At 40.3% G+C, this 27,307-nt stretch overlaps 2 protein-coding genes across 2 annotated transcripts in view; both read left to right on the top strand.

The window, feature by feature from the left end:
• Positions 1 to 27,307, top strand: part of LOC113647927 (E3 ubiquitin/ISG15 ligase TRIM25-like) — a 62,511-nt gene that overhangs the window by 9,706 nt on the left and 25,498 nt on the right. Inside the window, exon 6 of the mRNA XM_047820565.1 lies at positions 15,390 to 15,449. Within this exon, the coding sequence (XP_047676521.1) occupies positions 15,390 to 15,449 (60 nt within the window). The remainder of the gene's footprint in view (positions 1 to 15,389; positions 15,450 to 27,307) is intronic.
• Positions 23,303 to 27,043, top strand: LOC125145898 (E3 ubiquitin/ISG15 ligase TRIM25-like). Its single transcript, XM_047820598.1, has 6 exons — positions 23,303 to 23,917; positions 24,727 to 24,822; positions 25,060 to 25,299; positions 25,488 to 25,644; positions 25,967 to 26,026; positions 26,302 to 27,043. Exons 1-6 carry the CDS (start codon positions 23,327 to 23,329, stop codon positions 26,823 to 26,825), a joined length of 1,668 nt encoding a protein of 555 aa, XP_047676554.1. The 5' UTR covers positions 23,303 to 23,326; the 3' UTR covers positions 26,826 to 27,043.

Here is a 27,307-nt window from a genome sequence, read left to right as displayed (position 1 = left end):
TTTTTCTCTTAGGTTTCAATCCATTAGCTGAGATTCACAGTGCCTTCAAAGACCGATACAAAGACTGATATAAAGACTGATATAAAGAATGATACAAAGACTGATATAAAGACTGATATAAAGACTGATATTTCTCTTTCGTTCTTTAATCCCTTCTTGATAAGCTTTTAGAGCCATAGAGCTGCTTCACAGTAATGGCTGTACTGACTGCCTTCTGAAGTAACTTTAGTCTTTTGTCGATTCTTTCTGTCATTTAAATTTCATTTGAAAGTTTATTTTAAATGAATGTGTTCCTTTTTAAACTATACACTTTAAATACACAAGAAAGATATTTGTAAAAATAGACTTAAATGAATCTGAATCTTTAAATCTACACTTGTCCTTTAAATCCTTTTGACACTGTAAGTTTTTCTGCATATTGTGATGAATGGTGTTAGTGGGTAAAGAAGTGAGAACAGAGATCATTCGTACTGACGTTCAAAAGATGAATCAGTTTGTGAAAGCAACATTGAAATGCAAATGAATAAAGATGGTCTTACCTCGACAACTCAAGTGTTGTTCATGTCTGTTCACATCATCACAGCTCTGAACCGTACACACAAACTTTAAACTGAACGCCAAATCACTCCCACAATGCAACACGTCAACAGTATAATAATGTATTACAGATCAAGTGGCTAAAATATAAGAAATACTGTACATTTACAGTCATTTAATAAAGTACACAGTATGACAATGTTTTATGAAAATACACCACAATACTGTTAGGAATTATTTGTAAATTTATAGTAAATACAGTGTATGTCATGTTAAGTCATGTCATGATATATATCATGTCATGTTATGTTAAGTCATGTTATGTTATGTTAAGTGAAACAGGATATGACAGTAGATTATTTTTTCCAAAAATGAGTGGTCTCAAACCTGAAAAATATTCCCTCCCTGCAACTTCACATGGAACATTACAGCACGTTATTAACTGGGTCAAAACCGACCCTAACAACACAAATGTCATAATTTTCACCATAGCATTTTATAATTTAGTAAAAAAAAAAAAAAAAATTATATTTTTTTAAATAGACTTTCCTGACACAGTCAAAAAGCCTTGATGCAATAATCAAATTTATGTTGTACTTAAATTATGCATTAAAATTCTAAAAACGGGTCAGTGCCGACCCTAACACGAGGAAGGTTAAACGGGAATTTTTTGTGTAAGAATGTTTATGTTGTTATTGTGTATGAATGTTTATGGTGTTATTTTGTATGAATGTTTATGTTGTTATTGTGTGTAACATATTGAATATGTTCTACATATATGAGGTTATGAGGACATCTAGTGGTTATCTGATAAAATGATATCCAGAGTCACGTGTTTATGTTTTGTTACTGAAGTAAAATAAAGTAATGTGAAGGAGCGGCAGCTCTTGTTCGTTTGTCTGTCTAAAGAACAGAACAATGGTGTCAGAGCAAAACTGATATAAACGCAGAAAAAGAGGACGGCACAGTTACAGCCACCACCACCATTGATTCTGCAAGGAAATCTCTCAGAAAATTGTAAGAACTGGATACAGAGGTTGGAACTTTTGTCGCTAGCTTGCAGAGAAGTCTGAGACGGTGCAGTGTGCTAGATTTCTGTACGTGGCCCACGTGGTGCGGGAAAGGGCCATAAAAGTATGGAATACATTTGAGTTCTCAAAAGAGGAGAGAAATAAAATACAAGTACTAAACGACAAGTTTAAAAATTACTGTGAGCCTCAGAAAAACCTACCGTACATCAGACACATGTTTTTCACGAGATCGCAAAGGTCTGCAGAAACAATTGACGAGTCAGATGAAAGCACTCAATGATGAAGTAAATGTACACAAAGGTGAATCTATAAAGGCAAAGAAAAGCGACACCAAATAAGAGCAGACGTCAGTGATGATAAAGGAATGCAGCAGAGTACAGAAAATGCCTAGCCTACGGGAAAACATGTAAATCTTGTCAGAAGAAAAATTATTTTGCAAAGATGTGTAATACCAAAGACATGCAGAGTCAGAATAAAAGAATGCACATGATTGAACAAGATGGTAACGTGTTTATTGGTACAGTAACAGTGGGAAAAAAAGCAATGAAATGTCCAGCAACTCAAGTAAAGAGGATGAACAATGGGTCAAGACAATCCAGATAAAGTATTAAAGTGACAGTGGATAATGTTAAAGTGAAACTGGATACAGGAGCTGAATGTAATGTTCTGTCAGAAAGAGTATACAAGTTGCTAAACATATCAGGGAGACTGCAGAGGTCAAGCTGCAAACTTGTTATGTATTCTGTACACAAGATGGCGCCATTGGGCGAGAGAGCACTGAATTGTGTGTACAAAGGGCAAAAATACAAAATCCTGTTTGAAATAATGAAGCATGATGCACCCGCCATTCTAGGACGGGTTGTATGTCAGAGAATGGGCATAATTAAAAGGCTGTATAACATTGAAAAGAGCAGTGACATTCTCAAGGATTTTGATGATCTATTTGAAGGATTAGGATGTTTAACCGAAGAACGCCACATACAAATTAATCCAAATGTCAGACCAGTTGTGCATGCGCCAAGAAGAATACCTTTAGCTCTGTGAGAGAAAGTTGAAGAACTACAAAGAATGGAGCAGATGGGGTCATCGCAAAGCAAACTGAGCCAACTGAATGCGTCAAAAGCATGGTAACTGTAGTTACATCGAAGAAATTTGTATGGATCCTAAAGAGCTCAATCTGGCAATAAAAGGAGAGCATTATCCAATGCTGACAGTAGAAGATGTGGTCTCAAGAATGGCGAATGCAAAGTACTTTTCTGTGTTAGCTGCAAATCAAAGGTTTTGGCAGATAAAGCTGGATCATGAAAGTTCAAAGCTCTGCACAATGAACAGGCCAAATGGGCTATACATTTCTTAGGTTACCTTTTCGTATATCCTCAGCATCAGAAGTCTTTCAGGGATCCATAGCATAAACTGATAGAAGGACTGGAAGGTGTGGTAAATATCATCGATGACTTGCTAATGTGGGGAGACTTCATTGAAGAGATTGAAGGGCATGATGAAAGGTTAACAAAGCTGCTGGAATGTGCAAATAAAAAATTAAAACCAGTGTTGTAATGTAACGCAGTACAAATATTTCGTTACCGTACTTAAGTAGAAATTTCACGTATCTGTACTTTACTTCGCTATTTAAATTTATGTCAACTTTCACTTTTACTCCACTACATTTTCTAGATAAAATGTATACTTTTACTCCGTTATATTTCCAATAAGCATCTTCGTTACTCGTTACTACAAAATAAAATCAGAAGAAATGTGTGCGACTGTAATAAGGGAGGTTTGGCGAATCACTGCTCCTAGATTGTATTACGCTCCGCACGCTACGGAGAAGCACAGGTACGCGCAGCGTGCACGCGCAGTCAGAGCTGGAGGCATTTATTACGTTAATCAGCTGAAAGCCGCAAATACGGCGACCAAAAGCAGTGAAATTTCGCTATGCTTATTACCAGAGTTGTAGCACAAACAAAATATTAATGCAAACATTCCATTCAATACTAAATAAAAATAACATTTATTGATTTGGTCTTGAAGCCTGAGATAGGCACAGGCTCCCCGTGACCCGACGTAGTTTGTGGATAAGCGGAAGAAAAAGAGTGAGTGAGTGCATTTATTGGACACACTGTTTGTAGAGAATGCACACATACATGAACTGATTTGATTCGAGACTGGCATCATTACATCATGCATAAAATTTTGGTGTCCACTTTTGCCATTTAATAACACCATAACGTTTGGCTTACTATGTAGTCAAATAATATATAACTCTTCTTGTTTTAAATTCTCATTAAAACCCCTAAAGGTGAAATCCTAGAACCGCCCCTGCTCTTATGCCTACCGAAAATCACTGAAATTGTACTTTTTACTTTTACTTCAAATACTTAAGTACATTAAATATCAGAAAATTACTTTTGATACTTAAGTACAGTAAATATCAGATACTTTAAGACTTTTACTTGAGTAATATTCTAAAAGGCAACTTTCACTTCTACCAAAGTCTTTTTCTAGTACGATACCTGTACTTTTACTCAAGTATTGCTTCCTAGTACTTTATACAACACTGATTAAAACTCAACAGAAACAAGTGCAAAATAAAAATGACGGAGATCAAATACATAGGATACATACCGAGTGCTGAAGGAGTTAAACCAGATGAAGAAAAGATAAGGGAAGAGACTGAAATTCCACCACCACAAAGCAAGAACTGAAAAGATTTCTAGGAGTAGTGCAATATCTGGCAAAGATCATTTCAAAAAAGCCACAGCAGAGGATGTAGAGATGCAAATGTTAAAAAAGTCAGTGCTGAATGGGTGTGCAAAAGAACGATCTACGATGCAAAGATCAATACAGCTGTACTGGGCATTTCGAGAGGAAATCAGTCATAAAGATGGTCTGTTATTCAACGCAAATAAGCTCATTGTTCCAAATCAACTAAGACAGGAAATGATCAACAAAATACATGAGTCACACCTGGGAATTGTCAAATGTAAGGCAAGAGGCAGAGACATTTTGTACTGGCCAGGTATGTCTACACAAATTCAGGATGCAGTATCCAGATATGCTACCGGCAATGAAAACAGGAACAACAATAAAAAGAGCCATTGTTCCAACATGATGTGCCAGGACGACCTTGGGAAAAAATAGGTACAGACATTCTTTACCATAATGGTTCAGCATTCCTGTTATGTGTGGACTACTTTTCAAAATACACTGAGGTAAAACTACTTATGGACATGACAACCTGTGTTCAGGGAAATGAGATCCATCTTTGCAAGACATGGAATTGTGGATATAGTAATATCTGACAATGAACCTCAGTATGCAAGAGCTGAATTTTCAAGTTTTCCAGTGGAATGAGAATTCAGGCATGTGACTTCAAGACCTGGTTATGCAAATCTAATGGACAAGCCGAGAGAGCAGTGCAAAAAGTGAAAAATCTCTTAAAGAAATCACATAGTAGTCAATGTGATCCGTATATAGCACTACTGCAATACTGCAATACACCAATGGAAGGGATAGGATTATCACCTGCACAATTACTGATGGGGAGACATCTCAGGACGAAGCTGCCTACATCATCTGCATTGCTTACGACAGAGACAATGTCCCAGAAGCAGAAGCAGTATTACGACCAGATGACTAAAGACTTACCTGACCTGCAACCTGCAGAAGGAATAAGGATGCAAAAGGGAGTTCCCTTTCGGAACTCGGGCTGCGTCGAAACGCTATGGGAACGCCCTCTGCGTGACCGCGCTCTGAACCACGTGTGTAATCTGACCAATAGGCTTTGGAGCGTGACGTCATCGGCGGGTGACATCGCGTAAACAGGAAGCTACAAATGGCTGCGAGATGGACAAGACGCTAGCTTCTGCTCGTTTAGGTAAGCGTTGTTTTCTGATACTGTGTTTTTCTGATCGAGTGATGGCTAGCAGACAGAACTTCCGAAAGTGTGTTTTTCCGTGTCCCCGTTTTATTACCGGGAAGGATTCGCACGATCGATGCGTTGTTTGCTTGGGAGTGGAGCATGCACAATCGGCTCTCGAGGGAGTCGATTGCTCGCATTGCAGCCGCACGGCTATGCGCACGCTTCGCTCCCGGAGAGCGCTCTTCGAGAAGAGCGCTCTCCCTCGCGGCTCCGGTCCCGCTCTTGCCTAGGCAAAGCGGCCCCGGCGCTCATGGGGCTCGCAGGCCGATTTAGCAGCGGGATTGGAGGCGGATGAGTCCTCTTCAGCCTCGTCTGCTGAATCGAGCTCCGGCTCTTGCGGAGAAGCAGGCCCGATGGCTGCTTCTTCTCCCGGTGCGAGCAGTGCGACATTACATGTCTCTCCCTCCGAAGAAGGAGAGCTGATGGATGCTAGCGAGCCCGTGGGCTCCTCACAGCCTGTGCTGTATGAGGAGCTCCTTGAGGTCGTGACACGAGCCGTAGCCAAACTGGATTTAGATTGGCCGGTGGAGCAGCAGAAGCAGCGCACACCCATTAAGCTGGATGAGCGTTTCCTGCGCCCTGTGTCACTTCCTCGGTTCCGGAGCCTTCCATTTTTTCCCGATCTGCACGCCGAGGTGTCCAGATCCTGGAAAACCCCGTACTCTACGCACACCTCGCCTAGTCACTCCTCGCTTTACGCGAATGTGGTTGGGGCTAAGGCGTGTGGCTACGGGGCAATGCCACGTGTGGAAGAGACGCTGGCTAGCTATCTCTCCCCTAATGTAGCATCATCGCTAAAGGCTCTGGTTTTCCCTACTAAGCCACTACGTGCTACGTCAGCCTTAGTAGGGAAGGCTTACGCGGCAGCAGGTCAGGCCGCGGGCTGCCTCCACACCATGGGTGTGTTGCAGGCATACCAGGCTGACCTTGTCCGACCTCCCGGACAAGGATCGAGCTGTGCTACTGGACGCACCGATGGCTCCTCCTGGACTGTTTGGCGACGCTGTGACGGCGGTCGTACACAAGTTCCAGGAGTCTAAGAAGCAGTGGGCTGCGTTTCAGCAGTACCTCCCTCGGCGATCTCGTGGGGCTGTTCGGCGGCAGCCCCGGCCTGGTCCTTCCGGGCACCCAGAAGCCCAGAGACAAAGCGTGGCCACCCGATCTCCGCGGGCAGGGCCTAAGGGCTCAAGGCGACGCTCTAGTCCCAGGAAGGAGCAGGGCCTCCGACAAACGGGCAGTGGTGCGTAGATCCTGACGATCTACGGTTGGGGGGGGTGGGGCACGCCTCACGTGACGGTGCCCATCCCTCCCCTGCACCACCGGGGCGCTAGGCCGTTGGCTCTGCCACAGGATGTGCTTCAGAGCACGGCCCCCCTCCAGCGGGCACCTCCCTCCACTTCCGCCCAAAGTCTCTGTACGGATGGGGGAGGCCCGCCGCCTCTCAGGAGATCTCAACGGCCGCAGTACGTGGCTCCGGCCGTTCGGGTCATGGAGGCCGGTCTGTCTGCCCTGCCACAAGATGTGCTTCAGGGCACGGCTCCCCTCCAGCGGTTCGCTCCCTACCTTTCCACCCGAAAGTTCGTTGTGGAGGGGGAGGGTCCGCCGCCTCTCGCGAGGCACCATCAGCTGCAGGGCTTGGCCCCAGCTGCTCTGAGTGGGTCAGAGGCCAGCCCTGAGGGGCTGGTTCCCCTGAGGAACTTTCTGACAGCTTGGGAGGAGCTGCCAGGAGTCTCCCGGTGGGTCCTGGGGACCATAGAGGACGGCTACACGATTCAGTTCGCGTCCTCTCCTCCCCATTTCAACGGGATGTGTCCCACCCTGGTGGGACCCAAGCAGGCTCTAGTCCTGGAACAAGAAGTGCACACACTCCTGAGAAAAGGAGCCATTGAGGTGGTCCCCCCCTCGGTTCGAGAGTCAGGCTTTTACAGCCCATACTTCGTCGTTCCGAAGAAGGATGGCGGGTCGCGTCCCATTCTAGATCTACGCTCTTTGAACCGCTCTCTCAGGAGGCTCAGGTTCAGGATGCTCACCCTCAGGTAGGTCGTGGCTCAGATCAGGTCAGGGGACTGGTTCATCACAATAGATCTGGAATACGCGTACTTTCACGTTTCCCTCTTTCCTGCACACAGGAGGTTCCTGAGGTTTGCATTCGGGGGCAAAGCTTACCAATATCGGGTCCTCCTGTTCGGCCTAGCACTCTCGCCCCGCACCTTCACGAAATACGTCGACGCAGCACTGACCCCGCTGCGGCTCCAGGGCATCCGCATTTTATACTACCTCGACGACTGGCTGATTCTGGCTCAGTCGGAGTGCCAGGCATTGCGTCATCGAGATGTCGTCCTCGCCTGCATGAAGGTGCTTGGGTTTCGGCTAAACGCCAGCAAAAGCGTGCTCTCTCCAGCACAGAGAACCACCTTTTTGGGCGTGATCTTGGACTCGGCCCGGATGCAGGCACGGTTGTCACCTGCTCGGGTCGAAGTCATCCTCACCTCAGTCAGGAGAGTGCGGGAAGGCCAGCCACTCACTGTGAAGCGGTTCCAGAGGCTGCTAGGGCTCATGGCTGCTGCGTCCAGCGTAATCCTGCTCGGCCTCCTGCACATGAGGCCCCTCCAGTGGTGGCTCCGGGGCAGAGGGTTTTCTCTTAGGGGAAACCCATATCGTTCCATCAAGGTCTCGCGGCGTGCCCTTCGAGCCTTGGATGTTTGGAAAGACCGAACGTTTCTGTCCCAAGGCCCCGTGTTGGGGGCTCCATGTCACCGCGTGACGCTAACGACGGACGCCTCCCTCACGGGGTGGGGTGCGGTCATGAGTGGCCACTCCGCCCAAGGTCTGTGGAGCGGCCCACGTCTCTCGTGGCACATAAATTGCCTGGAGATGATGGCAGTGTTTTTGGGGTTACAACACTTCCTCCCGGACCTGAGAGATCGCCATGTATTGGTCCGCACAGACAATACTGCAGTGGTCTCCTACATCAACCACCAAGGGGGCCTCCGATCTCGCCCTTTGTACAAGTTAGCACGGGCGGTCTTCTTGTGGTCTCGGGACAGACTCCTCTCTTTGAGGGCCATTTATATCCCGGGACGGTTGAATGTCAGAGCAGATGCCCTGACGAGGCAGGGGCCGAGGCCTGGGGAATGGCGTCTCCACCCCGAGGTGGTGGAGTTCATATGGCGGAGGTTCTACAGAGCCCAGGTGGATCTGTTTGCGACCCGGGAAACCTCGCACTGTCCCCTCTGGTTCTCTCTCTCTCACCCAGCCCCGTTAGGTCTGGATGCCATGGTGCAGTCGTGGTCTCCTCCTTGTAGCACCTCGATGGCCGGGCAAGCCATGGTTTGCGGATCTGGTGTCCCTACTCGAGGGCCCTCCGTGGGAAATTCCTCCCAGGAGGGATCTCCTCTCACAGGCGGGCGGAACCCTGGTGCACCCCCGCCCAGAGCTGTGGAGGCTGTGGCTGTGGCCCCTGAGGGGGCACAGTTCATAGCGGCTGGTCTCTCTACCGAGGTAGGAGAGACCCTACTCCGCTCCAGAGCTTCCTCCATTTACAGCCCCCGAACAGGAGCGACAGAACCGACTGTGTCCAGTGCAAGCACTGGTCACTTACCTCCGCAGGATGAGTCCATGGAGAGAATCGGTGCAGCTGCTCGTCTGCTACGGCCCTAACAGGAAGAGTTTCCTGGCCGCTGTGCAGACGTTGAGCAGATGGATAGTGGATGCGATTGTCGGCTCCCAAGCCCTCTGGCTTCCCCGCACCGTTCGGGGTCCGAGCTCACTCCATCCGGAGTGTGGCGGCCTCTAAGGCCTGGTCCGCTGGAGTGGCACTCCAAGACATCTGTGACGCTGCGGGTTGGTCCACCCCACTGACTTTTGTCGAGTTCTATGTCCTTGACCTCAGAGCCACCCCGGGCTCCTCTGTTCTACGTGCAGGTGCGGAGGCCCTCACTTTCTAAGCAGGGTCTGGTCAGTGTGGCATGATTGGACACTCGTTCCCATAGCGTTTCGACGCAGCTCGAGTTCCAAAAGAGAACGTCTCTAGGTTACGACTGTAACCATAGTTCCCTGAGGAACGAGACGCTGCGTCTCCGTGCCACACTCCCTGCATCCCTGCGGCGCTTACCTTCTCTCACAGGAGCTAGCGTCTTGTCCATCTCGCAGCCATTTGTAGCTTCCTGTTTACGCGACGTCACCCGCCGATGACGTCACGCTCCAAAGCCTATTGGTCAGATTACACACGTGGTTCTGAGCGCGGTCTCTGAGCGCGGTCACGCAGAGGGCGTTCCCATAGCGTTTCGACGCAGCGTCTCGTTCCTCAGGGAACTATGGTTACGGTCATAACCTAGAGACGATTCGTGGAAGCCAGCTGTTGTTCTGGAAAAGCATAAACAGCCATGTTCTTTTATAGGAAAGACTCCTGATGGAAAGCTGTTCATACGAAATCGTAGAAATTTAAGAAAAACAAGAGAAAGAGACTCTTCAACATCTGAGAAAAGCATTGAAATGGATACTGATAGTCAGCAGTTGGTTGAAGCATCACAAAACAATGCACTTGACAGTAAGGACATTACAAATGAAAGAAATGGGGAAAAAAAAGCATAGGGAAAGAGCAAGCTTACCGTACAAGGTCTGGAAGAATTGTAAAAATACCTGAAAAATACAAAGACTGAGTGGATGTGTGTAATAAGTTGAAATATAATAGTTTCTGAGTATAAATGCATTTGTGAAAATGTGTTGAATAATTTTGTAGCTATGCTGAAAAATTTGATTGATGAAACTCAAATGTTGTGCTTAAAAGTTTGTGCAGAACTTCTATGCATCTGTATAAAGGAATATACTTAGGAACGGGGATGTAACATTGCATGTTATACATATATGAGGTTATGAGGACATCTAGTGGTCATCTGATACAATGACATCCAGAGCCACGTGTGAATGTTTTGTTACTGAAGTCAGAAGAATAAAGTTATGTGAAGGAGCAGCAGCTCATGTTCATTTGTCTGTCTAAAGAACAAAGAACTCCACACACTGCAAATCCTGCAAAACTCCTAAAAGACAGCATTAATATCACCTTCACCATAACATGACAGATAAACAGTTTGTAAACACAAAGTTCATTAAAAGAATGAGACTCCGGTTCTTATTAGAACCAGCTATAGAACAGTAGCTGAATATTGAGTGTGACATCACAACGGCCATTCTGTTGATGCACAAGGTGTCACGTGGAAACCACTAAACCACACTGAACATGGACATCAGACCACTGTTCTGTTTCACTGAGAGACAGATAGACTTTAGTGGTGTTGATGAACTGGACAAGATTACACATTATTAAACACTTTAATAAATCACAGAGAATTAGCAACAGATTAAAGTGACAATAACAACAACGACAATAAGGCATGTTCTTATCTATAGAAGATTTTCTGTTTGTCCTCACAGCAAACTTTTTTGTATGAAGGATTGTAAACTCCAATCTGTGCAGCATTCCATGATTTTCTATCCAATCTTTACCTAACTGATGATCAGCTCATCATTTACATCAGAAATAAAAGACCTCTACATTTACAGCATGTGACAGACTCTTTTCCAGAGCCACATACAGTACATACAGTAAGTGCTTAAATCTCTAACATTGAATACATTAATGCTGGCTCACTAGGTTACATACTTAAGATACCATGAGTTTAAAACATTTGTTCAAAGTTACAATGAAAAAGCGTCAAAGGTTGTGTTTTTTTTTAAATGCAAAAGATAAGGAAAGAAGTGCTAGTTGAAGTGTTTCCTGAATAAGTAGGTCTTCAACTGCCGCTTGAAAATAGCCAGTGACTCAGCTGTCCGGACCTCTAGGGGAAGTTCATTCCACCATCTTGGTGCCAGAACAGAGAAGAGTCTTGTAGTATACTTGCCTCATACCCTGAGAGATGGTGGAACCAGTCGAGCAGTGCTGGTAGATCAGAGGGTGTGAGGTGCAGTGCGAGGAGTGATGAGGGCTTTGAGGTAAGAGGGAGATGGTCCATTTTTGGCTTTGTAGGCCAGCATCAGTGTTTTTAATCTGATGCATACAGCTTCTGGAAGCCAGTGGAGGGATCGCAGCAGCAGAGTGGTATGCAAGAACTTTGGCAGTTGAAAACAATTCGAGCAGCTGCATCAGAGGACGAAATGCGTTCATAGGTAGACCTGCAAGCAGTGCATTGCAGTAATCCAGTCTAGAAATGACAAGAGACTGAACAAGTACCTGAGCAGCCTGTGTACAAAAATGGCCGAATCCTTCTACTGTTGTAGAGAAGAAACCGACATGAATGAGTAACATTAGCAACATGAGAGGAAAAGGACAGTTGATTGTCCATGGTTACCCCAAGGTTGCGAGCTGTGGCTGAAGGGGAGATCAGATGTTGTGCAAGGATCTAGCAAGATCATGAACTGGGCAGTCAATTATGCACAATTCATTACAATACCTCATAAAAGTGAAAGTGACGTGACATACGGCTAAGTACGGTGACCCATACTCAGAATTCATTCTCTGCATTTAACCCATCCAAATTGCACAAACACAGCAATGAGCACACACCGTGAACACACACCCGGAGCAGTGGGCAGCTATTTATGCTGTGGTGCCCAGGGAGCAGTTGGGGGTATCGGTACCTTGCTCAAGGGCACTGTCGGAACTCAGAGCCCCCTCTGAGTGGACATATCTCAGGGTTAACCACATTCTTAAACTTTTAGCCAAATATTTACTGATCTAAATGTACTTCACTAATAACACTATTATTGCTGGAAAATAGAACAATGAGAAGATATCTCAGACCTGGATGAGACTGAGAAAACTTCTTATTGCAGCTAATCAGCCAACAAATCCATTGAGCTCAAGGAAAAATTTCTAATTCAAAAGCAATCAAATGAAAAACCCATTCTCGAGTTTCAAGATTTTTCACATTATTCCCCCCTTTGAGGCTGTAACCAAACCTACTGTACTGTATGTTGCAGAAATCCTGACATAACCACCAAACCTTATGAATATCAACAGGGGCTAAAACCAAAAAATGAGATCACATTTAAATAAAACCAAAAAAAAATTTTGATCATTAGGGATAAATGTTAGAGAGAAATAGCAACTCAAACTTTATCATCTTTATTATATATTTCTATACTTCTATAAAGCTGCTTTGAGACATTATCCATTGTTAAGTATAGTGCTTTTAGTATAGAAACATATAATAAAGTATAGAAACATATAATAACAAATGCAAAGTTTTATTATTTATTATATTTTTATTATTTATTTATTTTATACTCATTCTGTCTATATTGTATCTCATCGTCCGCATTGTTTTCTTGTATAGTTTGTATAGTATAGTGTTATTTATGTCTGTGCTTTTGAGCGTCACAAACTGCTGGAACCAAATTCCTTGTGTGAGTCAACACATTTGGCCAACTAAACCTGATTCTGATTCTGATTCTGATTCTGAGTCTGATTAAAAAAAAAGCCTGAGCTCATTTTTATCTGTAAAGCCACAGCATTTCTTTCTCTGTTACACTATAACACAAAACATAAAAAAATAATTTTAACGAACGAACCAACGAACAAACGACGAAGGAACGAACCCACTCACTCTCTCAATGCAGGAAAATGGCAGAGGCCAGTATTTCAGAAGGTTATATTTATGTGTATCACTTCAGCTGTCCAGTGTGTCTGGATCTCCTGAATCATCCAGTGATTATTCCCTGTGGTCACAGTTTCTGTAAGGTGTGTATTAATGGCTGCTGGGATCAGGAGGATGTGAAGGGCATCTACAGCTGTCCTCAGTGTAGAGAGACTTTCACTCCAAGGCCTGTTTTATACAGGAACAACATGCTGGCTGAAGTGGTGGAGAAACTGAAGAAGACTGAACTCCAAGCTGCTTCTCCTGCTGTTTCAGCTAAAGCAGAAAGAACTAAAAAACAGGTGAGAACTGGATATTATTTTTTTTTTATTATTTCAATTTCTACAAATTCAATTTCTAGTCTAATTTCTATTGAGGTGATCTGATTGGTTATATGACTGTCATTCAGTGTAAGGTGGATTCATATTAAAAGTCAGTGTGTTTTGTAAAGACATGTGAAACAGCTCAGACAAGTCAGTGTACTTTAAACAGCCAAAGGCATGACGGTGATGATGATGATGATGATGATGATGATGATATCTAACACTGTCATGTGATACTTTATTCTGATTTCAAAGTATATTTTGTTTTACTTCTAAAAGTGTTGAAGCTTCTTAAAGGCACATTTATATTTATTTTATATTGATATGACCACTTCCTCCAGGTAACACTCACTGTCTGATCTACAGAGGGCGCTGTTCCCCACAAAGTTTACTCCTTAAAACCTCATAACAGCAACAAGAAATGTTCCTGTCTAAGATCACAAGTGTGTCTTTGTTCTGATTCAGTCTGAGATTCATTCGTTCCTCTCGTCCACTTTTCTCCTTCTCTATGATGTGTTTCCTCTCTGTAGAGTTTCCCGTCTCTCTGTGTTTCTCCTGGATGTGACGACTCACCCAGCTTCACTGTCAATCAACATCTCTCATTTGATGGAGTGAGGAAATCTCTCTCAGATCTGAAAAAACGAGTCGAACAAATCTGTGAGAAGAAATTCAACAAAATCAGACCACAAGGTGAACAAACAAACATTGTTTCTGTATCACAGTAAAAAGAGCCATAAAATTCATCTAACAGAAATAAGAAGTAAGCAGGAACAAGACTGCAGAAAATCACACAGTATTAGGTTAGTTGACATGACATGGCTTTTTCACTGTCACAGGAGATAAAACATAATTTATTTCACATTTTCATAATTTAGAATACTGTAAATGGTTAAACATTTTCTTGTTTTATATGAATTTGTTGTTTTAATACCCAAGTTATTGTTAGTTTTTTTAGAACTTTGAGCCAAATCTCAAAATTGTCCTATGGTGTGACGGTAGACAACATTATTTCATAAATATTACATTTTATAAATAAAGAAAATAATGTTTAAAAATTTTAATGAACACTCCTGGCATAATTGTGCAACTGTCTATTTCACTAAGTGGCCATCACTTTTCATATACATACATTTCTAAAAGTGTAGGAATTTCATAAAGTTTGTCACAGAAAAAAATGTCCTTTGGTGTTATGCAAAAACCTAATTTTAATTTGGGCAATATCATGGACAACTACATTTAATTGAAAGACCCACTCAAGGTCATGTGACTGAAGACCCCTATGAAGGCCATGAGAAGTTTTTTTGTCCTTTGGTGTGACACCCCACAGGGAAAAGTTTGTCAACTTCATCTATTCATGGTGAAAATGATTCTAATTAGTACTTTCATGTAAAATAAATATCACTTTAAGAAAATAATGTTTTAATAATGTGAACAATTCTGTCTCAAGTATTTATTTTATGTTATTTAATATAATTTCTTAGTACTTTTTAAATGTCACACCATAGGACACATTTACAGTATTGTTGAGTGAAAAGGTGAAAAAAATATGTGAAGTCATTGACAAAATGAGTGACCAGTACTATTTTCTGAAACTGCAGTTTTCATACTCCACAAATATATGTAACTTACAAATATATGTAACTTATATGTACCTTAAAAAGTTATGCTTTCCAAAAAAATTACTTTTTCTTGGTCATTTGTCAACTACCCATTAGCATCAGTCTTGTAAATGACATCAAGATCAATTTAGCAGACAAACAAAGTACAAATCTTACATTTGTGGAGAAAATCGTAGCTGATGAATAAATTGAGATGGTGACGTTGTTGACGTCTGAAATAAACGTGAGGAAGCAAATTTTTCACATTCACACTTTAAACTGTTTCCACCTCATTTTTCTGTCTCCATTTTGTCTCTGTGTCTCCATTTTGTCTCTGTGTCAAGCTGCAGCAGTTAAGATGATTTTACCTTCAGAACCAAAGAGCAGAGAAGATTTTCTGCAGTGTAGGTTTTACACACACACACAAATACAAATACACACACACACACACACACAGACACAAACGCATACAAATACACACACACAGACGCATACAAATACACACACACACACACACACACACACTTTAAACTGTTTCCACATCATTTTTCTGTCTCCATTTTGTCTCTGTGTCTCCATTTTGTCTCTGTGTCTCCAAAGCTGCAGCAGTTCAGATGATTTTACCTTCAGAACCAAAGAGCAGAGAAGATTTTCTGCAGTGTATGTTTTACACACACACACACACACACACACACACACAAACATACACACACACAGAAACACACACACATACAAACACACACACACAAATATACACAGACAGAGTTAAAATGTAGGTTTACAAAACACAGACAAAAACATACACACACAGACATGTTTTATTGTTGATCTAGATCTGATCCATGTTTATTGAGCTGCATTAGGAGGATAGAAGCACAGACAGGTGTCTCACACACACTTATTATAAATCCTGTGATTAACATCTAACATGTGGACATTTTATTACTGTAGATTTCTGTTATCTGACTCTGGATACAAACACAGCACATCCTCGACTCATTCTGTCTGAGAAGAACAGAGTGGTGACACGGAGTAAGACACAACAGCGATACTCTGATCATCCAGAGAGATTTGACATCTATACTCAGGTGTTGTGTAAGGAGAGTGTGTGTGGACGCTGTTACTGGGAGGTGGAGAGGAGAGGTGATGTGGACATATCAGTGTCATATGAAGAGATTAGCAGGAAAGGACGGGGTAATGAATGTTTGTTTGGACACAACAGTCAGTCTTGGAGTCTGGAGTTTTATTCTTCCTCTGTCTATTTCTGGCACAGCAATATTTATACTGAGCTCCGAGGTCCATCATCCTCCAGAATAGGAGTGTATGTGGATCACAGCGCAGGAACTCTGTCCTTCTACAGCGTCTCTGACACCATGAGGCTCCTCCACAGAGTCCACACCACATTCACTCAGCATCTATATGTTGGAGTCAGGATGTGGAGTTATAACTCATCTGTGAGGTTTTGTGATCCAAAATAAAAAGTTAGTAAAAGTGTTTATAAAAACTATAAGTGAGGTGTGAGATTTAATTTGTCCCTGAGTTACACTGGACATTTTGTGTGCAGAAACTGGAACAGTAATGAATGCAGAATGTAGAAACAGACTATTTAACTGTATGCACTATTAGGATGGGTTTATTATAATTGATATAAAAATGTTCAATGTCTCCTCAGAAATAATAAACTTTACTCAAACTGCTCTGTCTTTCTGTGCTGCTTGCTGGTGGAAACACAACCTACTGTGTGTAAAAGACCTTTATTATCTTATATCTTTTACATTTTTCTGCTTAACAGTCCACTTAACATACAGTGCACTCTGGAATTATTCAGACTCCTTCCTCAATCTTTTATAATATGGTGACAGACTTCAGAAGTGGAGGAATAAACTGTAAATAAACTGTATATTCTCTCAGTTCAGTCTTCTACACAGTCGCAGTACAGAGCAGGAGTCACGTGACTTTGTTCGAGAGAAAAAAACTGTAAGAGAAAAAAACACCATGAAACAATGATATTTTCCATTTTGTGAACTTATTTTATTTGCAGTTAAATTTCAGTTCATGTTCTAATGCAGTTTCAAAATACAACACGGGCCTCGTTTGGGACGCTGTTCATGAACTGACCCACAGGACAAACTAATTGAATAGCCCTGGCCTAGAGATTTCGCTGAGGTAAATAGTGTTGGTGTGTCGTTTGGGAATTAATCGATTCTTTGAATCCGTTCATCAATATCTTGAAAGTTTTGGAACCTTTGGGGTCATTTAGTTCTTCACTAAATGAGGGGAATTTTATTATTATTTTTTTTTGTGAGCTGTGGTTAAAAAAAAGGTATAACATCGTAATATGGTATGAAGGCTTCCGGAAAAATATTGTAGTACAAGCAGCAATGTGCCGATTCTTTGATTCAGGTCAAAACATTTCTCAAATATTTGGAAACTATTCACCAAAGTGATGAGTCGTTTTTGTGATTGAACAGGAAAGATCTCTTTTTTAAACAATCTTAAATTGTTTTCTTTCTTTTTTCTTTTCTCCTGACGTTTCTATAAAATAGTAATGTTAGTGTACTAGTTTCAACAGTTTTTGTATGTGAGATGTTTTTTTATTAAACAGTACAAAACATCAGAGCATTATATCAATACACATGTGAAACACAAAAAAAGAAAAAGTACATAAACACAAATAAGTTGCCATTGTAATAATACAACAACAATAACATATGTTACGTAAACCTTAAGAGGACAAAAAGGATAAATAAAGAGAAACAGTTTTCATTGCTTTGGGATTAATAGAGCATTGGATAGTTTCATTAGTAAGCAGATACTTATGTGACAAGGACCACACGTTCTCCCATGGTAAATTCTCTACAATATTATTCCAATATGGTATAATATAAGGAATTGTCATTAATTCTCTCTGAAAGAGCTCTGATTTTACATTTATTTTTATGTTTTTTTTTGTGTCAGTAAGAGTGAGTACATGGCCATGGAAATGTAGAACCATGCAACAACAAAAAAACACAACAGAAGGAATAGCATTGCAAACAATAGAGTATTCACTAGTAGTTACATATTTTTATATTTCTGTAAAAAATCCGAATAGTTATAGAGTCTGTCCTGTGAATTAAAAAGCTGTCCAACTAACAGAAGGTCATTTTTGAACAAGTTGTCAAAGAGAGATTTATTTTTGTAGAGAATATATATATATATATATATAATAATGTTTCGTTAACTGGAACATATATTGATCAGAGCAAGCAACTTTCCTTATTTTCGAGTAAGCAACAGCCGACTTATGCAGGCTATATTGGTAACAAGTTGTAGTTATGTTAAGAATGGCACCTATACAATCTACTTAAAAAATGTTTGAAAAAGTGTTCATATGTAACGGTAGATATTCTGCATTTACATTTTCATTGTATGTTGCAGAGGATTATATAGAAGATATTTATGCAACAACAGCAAGTTAAAGACTATAGTTTAAGAATTTATTTTTGTTATAAAAGGGACAAGTGTAAGTTTTCATGTCTATTTCAGTTTTTTCTATTAATGCCAGAGGTTTACATGATCTTTTGAAAAGGAAATCATTGTTTTTATATTGTAAAGGAAAGGGTTTCGATTTTTATTTCGTTCAAGAAACACATTCTTGTAAGGAAGATGAAAGGTTCTGGAGAAGTCAATGGGGAAATGACATATGGTTTTCACATTTCAGCACTAGGTCTGCAGGGGTCGCTATTCTAAAAGGAAAGTTCAAGGGTGTCACAACCAAAGGAGGAAGGAGACAGACCCGTATGCAGGATAGCTTCAAATGAAAGGGGTTTCATAAATAGTGAATACAAAGACAAAATACGATAACTGAAACAATACAAATGACGACACTTAACAACGACTAGACATGACGAAGGGGTAAACATAGCTAATGATTCCGCGCTGCACTCGGCAACGCGGCTCACTTAAATATAAAAGTTTGGGAAGAATGGTAATAATACATGTTAACATTAATCAAACTCATTACACTCTTGTGAATTCATATGCCACTAATAATAGACGGCTAAATGAAAGGTTTTTCACAAATATCGAAATTAATCTAAAGCAAATTAAAAATAAATTTCCCTTAGCAAAAATAGTATGGGGGTGATTTCACTAGTGTATTTGATGAAGTTATGAATCGATGGCCATCAAGAAGCAATGAAACTCGTTGTGAAATCAGGAATGTATGTAACCGTATAGGTTTAGTTGACATTTGGTGCCTCAAAAATCCAGACAAAAGAATATAAATGTCAGGACTCAGCACGGACTTTGGCCACGTGCATGTTCTTCGTCACGTGTCTGCCCCGCCCTTGTCTGCTCCTTCCGTTTCTACACACCTGTTTCCCATTGTCATTAACCTGTCAATATAACTGCGCCGCGTTGCCTTGTGCAGCGCGGAATCTACTGTTGTCTTGTCCTGTCTTTAGTCCGTGTCCTGTTTAGTGTTATTTTGTTATTAAACCCTGTTTATTTCATTTGGGTCTGGTTTGTCCCGCGTTCATGACGATATACATGGAGCAACAAAGATGATTCCAAACAATCACGCATTGATTTTTCCTAATATCACATGAACTGGAACAATATGTCCAGACTGTTTCTATAGAGCCGTGAGTTTTAACTGACCATAAGAGTATATCAATTTTGATTAATATGCATGGTTCAGCTGAATTTAAACTAACAAGGGGTTATTGGAAGTTGAATAAAAAGTTACTAAATGATGATCATTTTAAAACGATGGTATCAAAGTTAATAGAGAAGCACTGGTCTCAGGGTAAAATACTGAAAGTTTATGAAATACAAAATTAGGAACCTATTTATTTTAATGAGGAAATCGATTGCTTCAGTTAAAAGACAAAAAGAATATAGTGTTATAAAAGAAATAATGCAACTGTCTAGTAAAGGTGATTTGAATGTACAGGATTTGATGGATGTATCATCATTACCAGTACAATTGTTGTAACAAGTACAACATTTATCAAGAAAAAGCAGAGGGTGTTTTTATCAGGTCAAGACATAAATGGTTGGAACATGGTGAAAAAAAATACTAAGTATTTCTTTCATTTGGAGAAAAGGAATGGTGAATTGACTTCTGTAAGCAAGTTGTTAATTAATAATACAGTCACAGAGGATGGAAAAAAGATATCAAAGTTTGTTAGTTTTATAAAGACCTGTACTGTATACTTCCAATTTTGTATCTCCTGATCTGAATGACTTTCTGGATAGTGTTACAGACAAGGCCAAAGTTATTGTTGATTATTTTAAATTGTTTTGTGATGGTGATTTAAGATTAGAGGAAGTTAAAGAGTGTATTGGCAACCTTAAAGATAATCGTTCTCCAGGTAATGATGGACTTGTTAGTGAGTTCTATAAAGTGTTTAGATATAAATTAGCTCCCTTTTTGTTAGCTGTCTTCATAGAATCTGTTGAAAAGAGGAATTGCCCGATTTTTTAAGACAAGGCGTTATTACATTAATTCCAAAACCAGAAAAAAATACTCTATATTTAGAAAATCTGAGACCCGTTAGTCTATTAAATAATGATGCCAAACTATGGGCTTTAATTTTTGCCAAAAGACTAAAAAAAGGATTGGAAAATATTATAGATGAGGAACAGACTGGATTTATTCAAGAAAGACACATTAGTAATAATATTAGATTGATCCTAGATATGATAGACAATCATTATGTCTTAGATGATAGTTTTGTCTTTTTTATTGATTTTCACAAGGCATTTGATACCATAGAGCAAAACCTTTTATTTATTTACCAGTTGTTTTCAAAAAGCTATCAAAACTCTATACAAAGGATGTATTTTCTGTAAAATTAGCAAGGGGGACATCTGGAAGATTTGAAATAAATAGAGGGATTAGACAGGGATGTCCGATCTCGCCCTTTTTGTTTTTATTAGCAACACAAATAATGGCTCTTCACATTTTCAAGGAATTACAACATTAGGAAAAACATTTGTGTCAGTTTGCAGATACATGTTAAAGATAGGAATGAAATCAGTAAAGCTGTGGAATGCATAAAAGATTATTCAGATGTATCAGGGCTAAGAATGAATGTGATTAAGTCAGTTCTGTTTCCTCTTAAAGATTGTCATTTACCTAATCTCTGGAATATTCCAATTGCAAATCAAATAACATGTCTGGTAGTTGTTATACGTAAAGATGAATATCTGCATAATAGTTTAAACTTTAATCCAATTATAAACAAAACGAATAAGAAGTTTAATGTGTGGTTACAAAGGGATTTGTCAATTCAGGGGAAGGTGCTTTTGTCAAAATCCGAAGGAATCTCTAGATCAGTATATGTGTCATTATCGTTAGACTTTCCCCCTAAAGTTACCAAACAATTAGATAAAATACTTTTTGATTTTATTTGGAAAAACAAGCCTCATTATCTGAGAAAATAAATTTTAAGCATTTCCAAAGATCATGGTCGTTTAGAGGTGTTGAGTTATGATGCATTAAAACAATGTATTTAAAATGAATTGGCTTTTTCAATATTTAAAAATTAAAGATAGTATTTGGAACTCCTTTCCCAACTAATTGGGTGACCCAAGTTTTATTAAAGTGTAATTATTCAATCGAAAAAATATCGGTTAAACTTGCAAAATTTCCTAAACAAGCTCTCATGGCATGGACACTGGCTGTTATGCGGAAGCCGAGGTAAGCAAATGAATCAATGTTTATTCACCAAACCGGGCATGTAAACACAAAAGCATGCAAATACAAGGATATATCCGGTGGTGCGTTCCGTGAACGCGGCCCACAAAGTCCCGAAGTGGCGAAAGGCAGTTCGTGCAGGTATAAATCCACAGGTACGCTGGAGGAAGCGCGGCGTAGAGCAGAAGCTTAGAGACGTGTTGCATCCAGCGAATTCCATACAATCAATAACGAACAAAGGGTATTGTTGGGCGTGAGGGATTTATGTGTGTGAGGTAACGAGTGTCAGGTGAACCAAATCAGTAGACTGGCGAAGGTCTCCGTGCGGGCGGGACTCGCGTGGTGGAAGAAGCAGGGAGCTCCCTGACACTTTTCACCTATAGGAGATATTATATTTGGAATAACAAAGACATCATATACAAAAATAAATCTCTCTTTTTTTAATACTGGGTTGAAAACAATATTATATTAGTTAGTCAGCTTTTAAATAATGATGGAAATTTATTGACATATAGAGATTTTTTGAATAAATTTAAAATACCAGTTAGACCTAAAGAATTTACTGTTGTAATGGATGGAATTCCCCAAAAAGTACTGATACTTCTGAGGAATGCATTACAGGAGGAAGATCGAAATTTTACAGATATCAAGGGTAAAATATTTATTTAAAATATTAATTAAATATTAGGAATTTACTTAATAATATTGCTTATCCTCCAGCTAGTTTTTTCTGGTCTTCTGTGTTTGAGGATGTGAATTGACGTAAAGCTTGGGGAACGGTGGATACATTCTATGTTAATAAGAAGTCTCTTTTAAAATAATGCATAGAATAAACCCAGTAAAACATGTGCTGGAACGTTTTAAATTAGATATTGATTACTCCTGTAATTTCTGTAAAGGTGAAAAGGAAACTAGTTTTTTTCATTTGTTTTTCCATCGCATACATACAAAAATATTTTGGATTGAGGTGGAGAATTTAATTAAGAAAAAATTGAACATTGAATTGCAGTTGAGTGGACTGGATATAATGATACACTTTAATGATCATGGGATTGAAAAAGAGAAGGCATATATCATACAATTGTTATTATTAATGGGAAAATTTCACATTCAATAAATGAAGTGGTCTGACTCCAAACCAATTAGAAAGAACATATAACAACGGTTTTATTGTTAATTTTAAGTTACATTTTTTCCAAGTTGGGTTTACTTAAAAAGTGTGATGTAAAAATGGTGCATGAATATTTTAAGTAAATCCAACACATCATTTTTACCAGTGCAGGTCAGAGTGTTTTGTGTGTAAGTGGTTAAAGTCTGAGCTCCTTTTCTCTGAAACTTATAGAACTCTACAAATCTCTCTCCTGTTGTGTAACTTCACTTTATCTATAAAGCCACACCTCATCTCTCTGTTACACAATAACACACTGAACCAGGAAGTTCATTTCATTCAGTTCATACAAAATTTATAGCTAGCTCGCTCGCTCTCTCGCTCGCTCTCTCTCTCGCTCGCTCTCTCTCTCTCTCTCTCTCTCTCTCTCTCTCTCTCTCTCTCTCTCTCTCTCTCTCTCTCTCTCTCAGTGTGAGTGCAGGAATATGGCAGAGGCCAGTATTTCAGTAGCTCAGGATCAGTTCAGCTGTCCAGTGTGTCTGTATATCCTGAATGATCCAGTGACTATTTCCTGTGGTCGCAGTTTCTGTAAGGTGTGTATTAATGCTCACTGGGATCAGGAGGATGTGAAGGGTGTCTACAGCTGTCCTCAGTGTAGAGAGCCTTTCACTCCAAGGCCTGTTCTACACAGGAACAACATGCTGGCTGAAGTGGTGGAGGAACTGAAGCAGACTGAACTCCAAGCTGCTTCTCCTGCTCACTGTTACGCTGGACCTGGAGATGTGGAGTGTGATTTCTGCACAGGGAGAAAACACAAAGCCGTCAAGTCCTGTCTGGTTTGTCAGGCCTCCTATTGTGAAGATCATCTTAAACCTCACTATCAGTCTCCTGCCTTTAAGAAGCACAAGTTAGTTGAAGCCTGTGCAGAACTCCAAGAGAAGATCTGCTCTGAACATGACAAACTGATGGAGATCTACTGTCGTACTGACCAAAGCTTCATCTGTTACTTGTGTACGGTGGATCAACACAAAGGTCATGATACAGTTCCAGCTAAAGCAGAAAGAACTAAAAAACAGGTGAGAACTGGATATTATTATTCTTTTTTAAGTCAATTTCTACAAATTCTATTTCTAATCTAATTTCTATTGAGGTGATCTGATTGGTTATATGACAAAGATTCTGTAGCTTCAGTATAGTGTTGAAGCTTCTTTAAGACACATTTATATGGACTTTATATTTATATATGCTCACACACTACAAATTCTAATTTAAATTCTAATTCAGTCTATTTTAACAATTCATATTGACTCAAAGCAACTTTACAGAAGTATAGAAACAGAAGTAAGAAATAAATATATATATATATATATAATAATAGAAGAAAAATAAGAATAAAAATAAATAAATACATACAATTAAAGTTTAAAATGAATTTAAAAATATTAATGTAAAATGTAAAATACTATATATGTACATCTGACATATGGTGTAATACCAGTGGAAGATGTTTAAGGTCATTTTCGAGTACAAACAACACCTTCAACTAAACGAGTTAGTGAAAGTGATTGTGGAAATCTAAAAAGAACCCTGAGCTGGAGATCTGGGAAGCTTCTGCTCATAGTTTGGTCTAGATATATTTGTCCTGATCCAGGTTGAGGAACCTCTGGTGGTAACAAGGAGAGTTCCCCCTGGTGGGACTCCACATCATCACAGGGCACCATGTTAAGAGCAGTCTGATATAAAGAGATCAGCAGGAAAGGAGAGGGTGATGAGTGTGATGATGTGTGCTGGGGACAATGATCATAGTTTCTTATTTAATTACAGCTACAATTCTTTGTATTTTACTTTTATTTCTATTAATTAAACCTATTTTATTTGGTCTCAGAATGAGTTAAAGGAGGATCAGATAAAATCCCAGCAGAGGATCCAGGAGAAGCAGAAGAAGGTGCAGGAGCTGAAACAGACTGTGGACATTATTAAGGTGAGGAGGAAACTGAGAGATTCACATAAACACACACATTGTAGAGTCACTGTGAGAGAGAGAGTTGATCTTTAAATGGATCTCTGTGTGTGTGTTTGTGTGTGCGCGCGTGTGTGTGTGTTTGTGTGTGTGCACGTGTGTGTGTATGTATGTGTGTGTGTGTGTGTGTGTGTGTGTCTTTGCGTGTGTGTGTGTCTGTGTGTGTGTGTGTGTGTGTGTGTGTGTGTGTCCTTACAGAAGCGTTCACAGGCAGCAGTAGATGACAGCGAGAGGATCTTTACTGAGATGATCAGCTCCATGGAGAAAAAGCGCTCGGAGGTGACGGAGCTGATCAGAGCTCAGGAGAAAGATGAAGTTAGTCGAGCTGAACGACTCCTGAATCAACTGGAGCAGGAGATTTCTGATCTTAAGAGGAGAGTCACTGAGCTGGAGCAGCTTTCACACACACACACACACGATGACATCCACTTCCTCCAGGTAACACTCACTGTCTGATCTACAGAGGGCGCTGTTCCTCACAAAGTTTCCTCCTAAAAGCTCATTACAGCAACAAGAAATGTTCCTGTCTGAGATCACAAGTGTGTCTTTGTTCTGATTCAGTCTGAGATTCATTCGTTCCTCTCGTCCACTTTTCTCCTTCTCTATGATGTGTTTCCTCTCTGTAGAGTTTCCCGTCTCTCTGTGTTTCTCCTGGATGTGACGACTCACCCAGCTTCACTGTCAATCAACATCTCTCATTTGATGGAGTGAGGAAATCTCTCTCAGATCTGAAAAAACGAGTCGAACAAATCTGTGAGGAATTCAACAAAATCAGACCACAAGGTGAACAAACAAACATTGTTTCTGTATCACAGTAAAAAGAGCCATAAAATTCATCTAACAGAAATAAGAAGTAAGCAGGAACAAGACTGCAGAAAATCACACAGTATTAGCATCAGTCTTGTAAATGACATCAAGATCAATTTAGCAGACAAACAAAGTACAAATCTTACATTTGTGGAGAAAATCGTAGCTGATGAATAAATTGAGATGGTGACATTGTTGACGTCTGAAATAAACGTGAGGAAGCAAATTTTTCACATTTACACTTTAAACTGTTTCCACCTCATTTTTCTGTCTCCATTTTGTCTCTGTGTCTCCAAAGCTGTAGCAGTTAAGATGATTTTACCTTCAGAACCAAAGAGCAGAGAAGATTTTCTGCAGTGTAGGTTTTACACACACACACACAGATACAGACACACAAACACACACGCACACACACAGACACAAACGCATACAAATACACACACACAGACACAAACGCATACAAAATACACACACACAAACTCATACAAGTTAAAATGTCTGTATTGTTGATCTAAATCTGATCCATGTTTATTGAGCTGCATTAGGAGGATAGAAGCACAGACAGGTGTCTCACACACACTTATTATAAATCCTGTGATTAACATCTAACATGTGGATATTTTATTACTGTAGATTTCTGTTATCTGACTCTGGATCCAAACACAGCAAACCATCATCTCATTCTGTCTGAGAAGAACAGAGTGGTGAGACGGAGTGAGACACAACAGCAATACTCTGATCATCCAGAGAGATTTGACTCCTGGACTCAGGTGTTGTGTAAGGAGAGTGTGTGTGGACGCTGTTACTGGGAGGTGGAGAGGAGCGATGATGTGTACATATCAGTATCATATAAAGAGATCAGCAGGAAAGGACGGGGTGATGACTGTGGGTTTGGATGCAACAGTCAGTCCTGGAGTCTGGAGTTTTTTTGTTCCTCTGTCGCTTTCTGGCACAACAACATTGAGACTGAGCTCCGAGGTCCATCATCCTCCAGAATAGGAGTGTATGTGGATCACAGTGCAGGAACTCTGTCCTTCTACAGCATCTCTGACACCATGAGGCTCCTCCACAGAGTCCACACCACATTCACTCAGCCTCTATACGCTGGAGTTTGGATGTCTAATAACTCATCTGTGAGGTTTTGTGATCCAAAATAAAAAGTTAGTAAAAGTGTTTATAAAAACTATAAGTGAGGTGTGAGATTTAATTTGTCCCTGAGCTACACTGGACATTTTGTGTGCAGAAACTGGAACAGTAATGAATGCAGAATGTAGAAACAGACTATTTAACTGTATGCACTATTAGGATGGGTTTATTATAGTTGATATAAAAATGTTCAATGTCTCCTCAGAAATAATAAACTTTACTCAAACTGCTCTGTCTTTCTGTGCTGCTTGCTGGTGGAAACACAACCTACTTTGTGTAAAAGACCTTTATTATCTTATATCTTTAACATTTCTCTGCTTAACAGTCCACTCCTTCCTTAAACCTTTTATAATATGGTGACAGACTTCAGAAGTGGAAGAATAAACTGTTAATAAACTGTATTTTCTCTCAGTTCAGTCTTCTGAAAGTTTTGAAACCTTTGGAGTCATTTAAAAGAAGCAATTTGTCGATTCTCTCATTCGGCTCAAAACAT

The sequence above is a fragment of the Tachysurus fulvidraco genome, chromosome 11 (genome assembly GCF_022655615.1).
Source record: "Tachysurus fulvidraco isolate hzauxx_2018 chromosome 11, HZAU_PFXX_2.0, whole genome shotgun sequence".
NCBI lineage: Eukaryota > Metazoa > Chordata > Actinopteri > Siluriformes > Bagridae > Tachysurus > Tachysurus fulvidraco.
This window is presented reverse-complemented; position numbering and strand designations above follow the sequence as displayed.

Bases quoted from the DNA above. Each gene is read 5' to 3' on its own strand.
- LOC125145898 (XM_047820598.1), top strand. From the start codon at position 23,327: ATGGCAGAGGCCAGTATTTCAGTAGCTCAGGATCAGTTCAGCTGTCCA. The intron at 25,645-25,966 runs GTGAACAAACAA...GTGTCTCCAAAG, and splicing joins CAACAAAATCAGACCACAAG to CTGTAGCAGTTAAGATGATT. The intron at 26,027-26,301 runs GTAGGTTTTACA...TTATTACTGTAG, and splicing joins CAGAGAAGATTTTCTGCAGT to ATTTCTGTTATCTGACTCTG.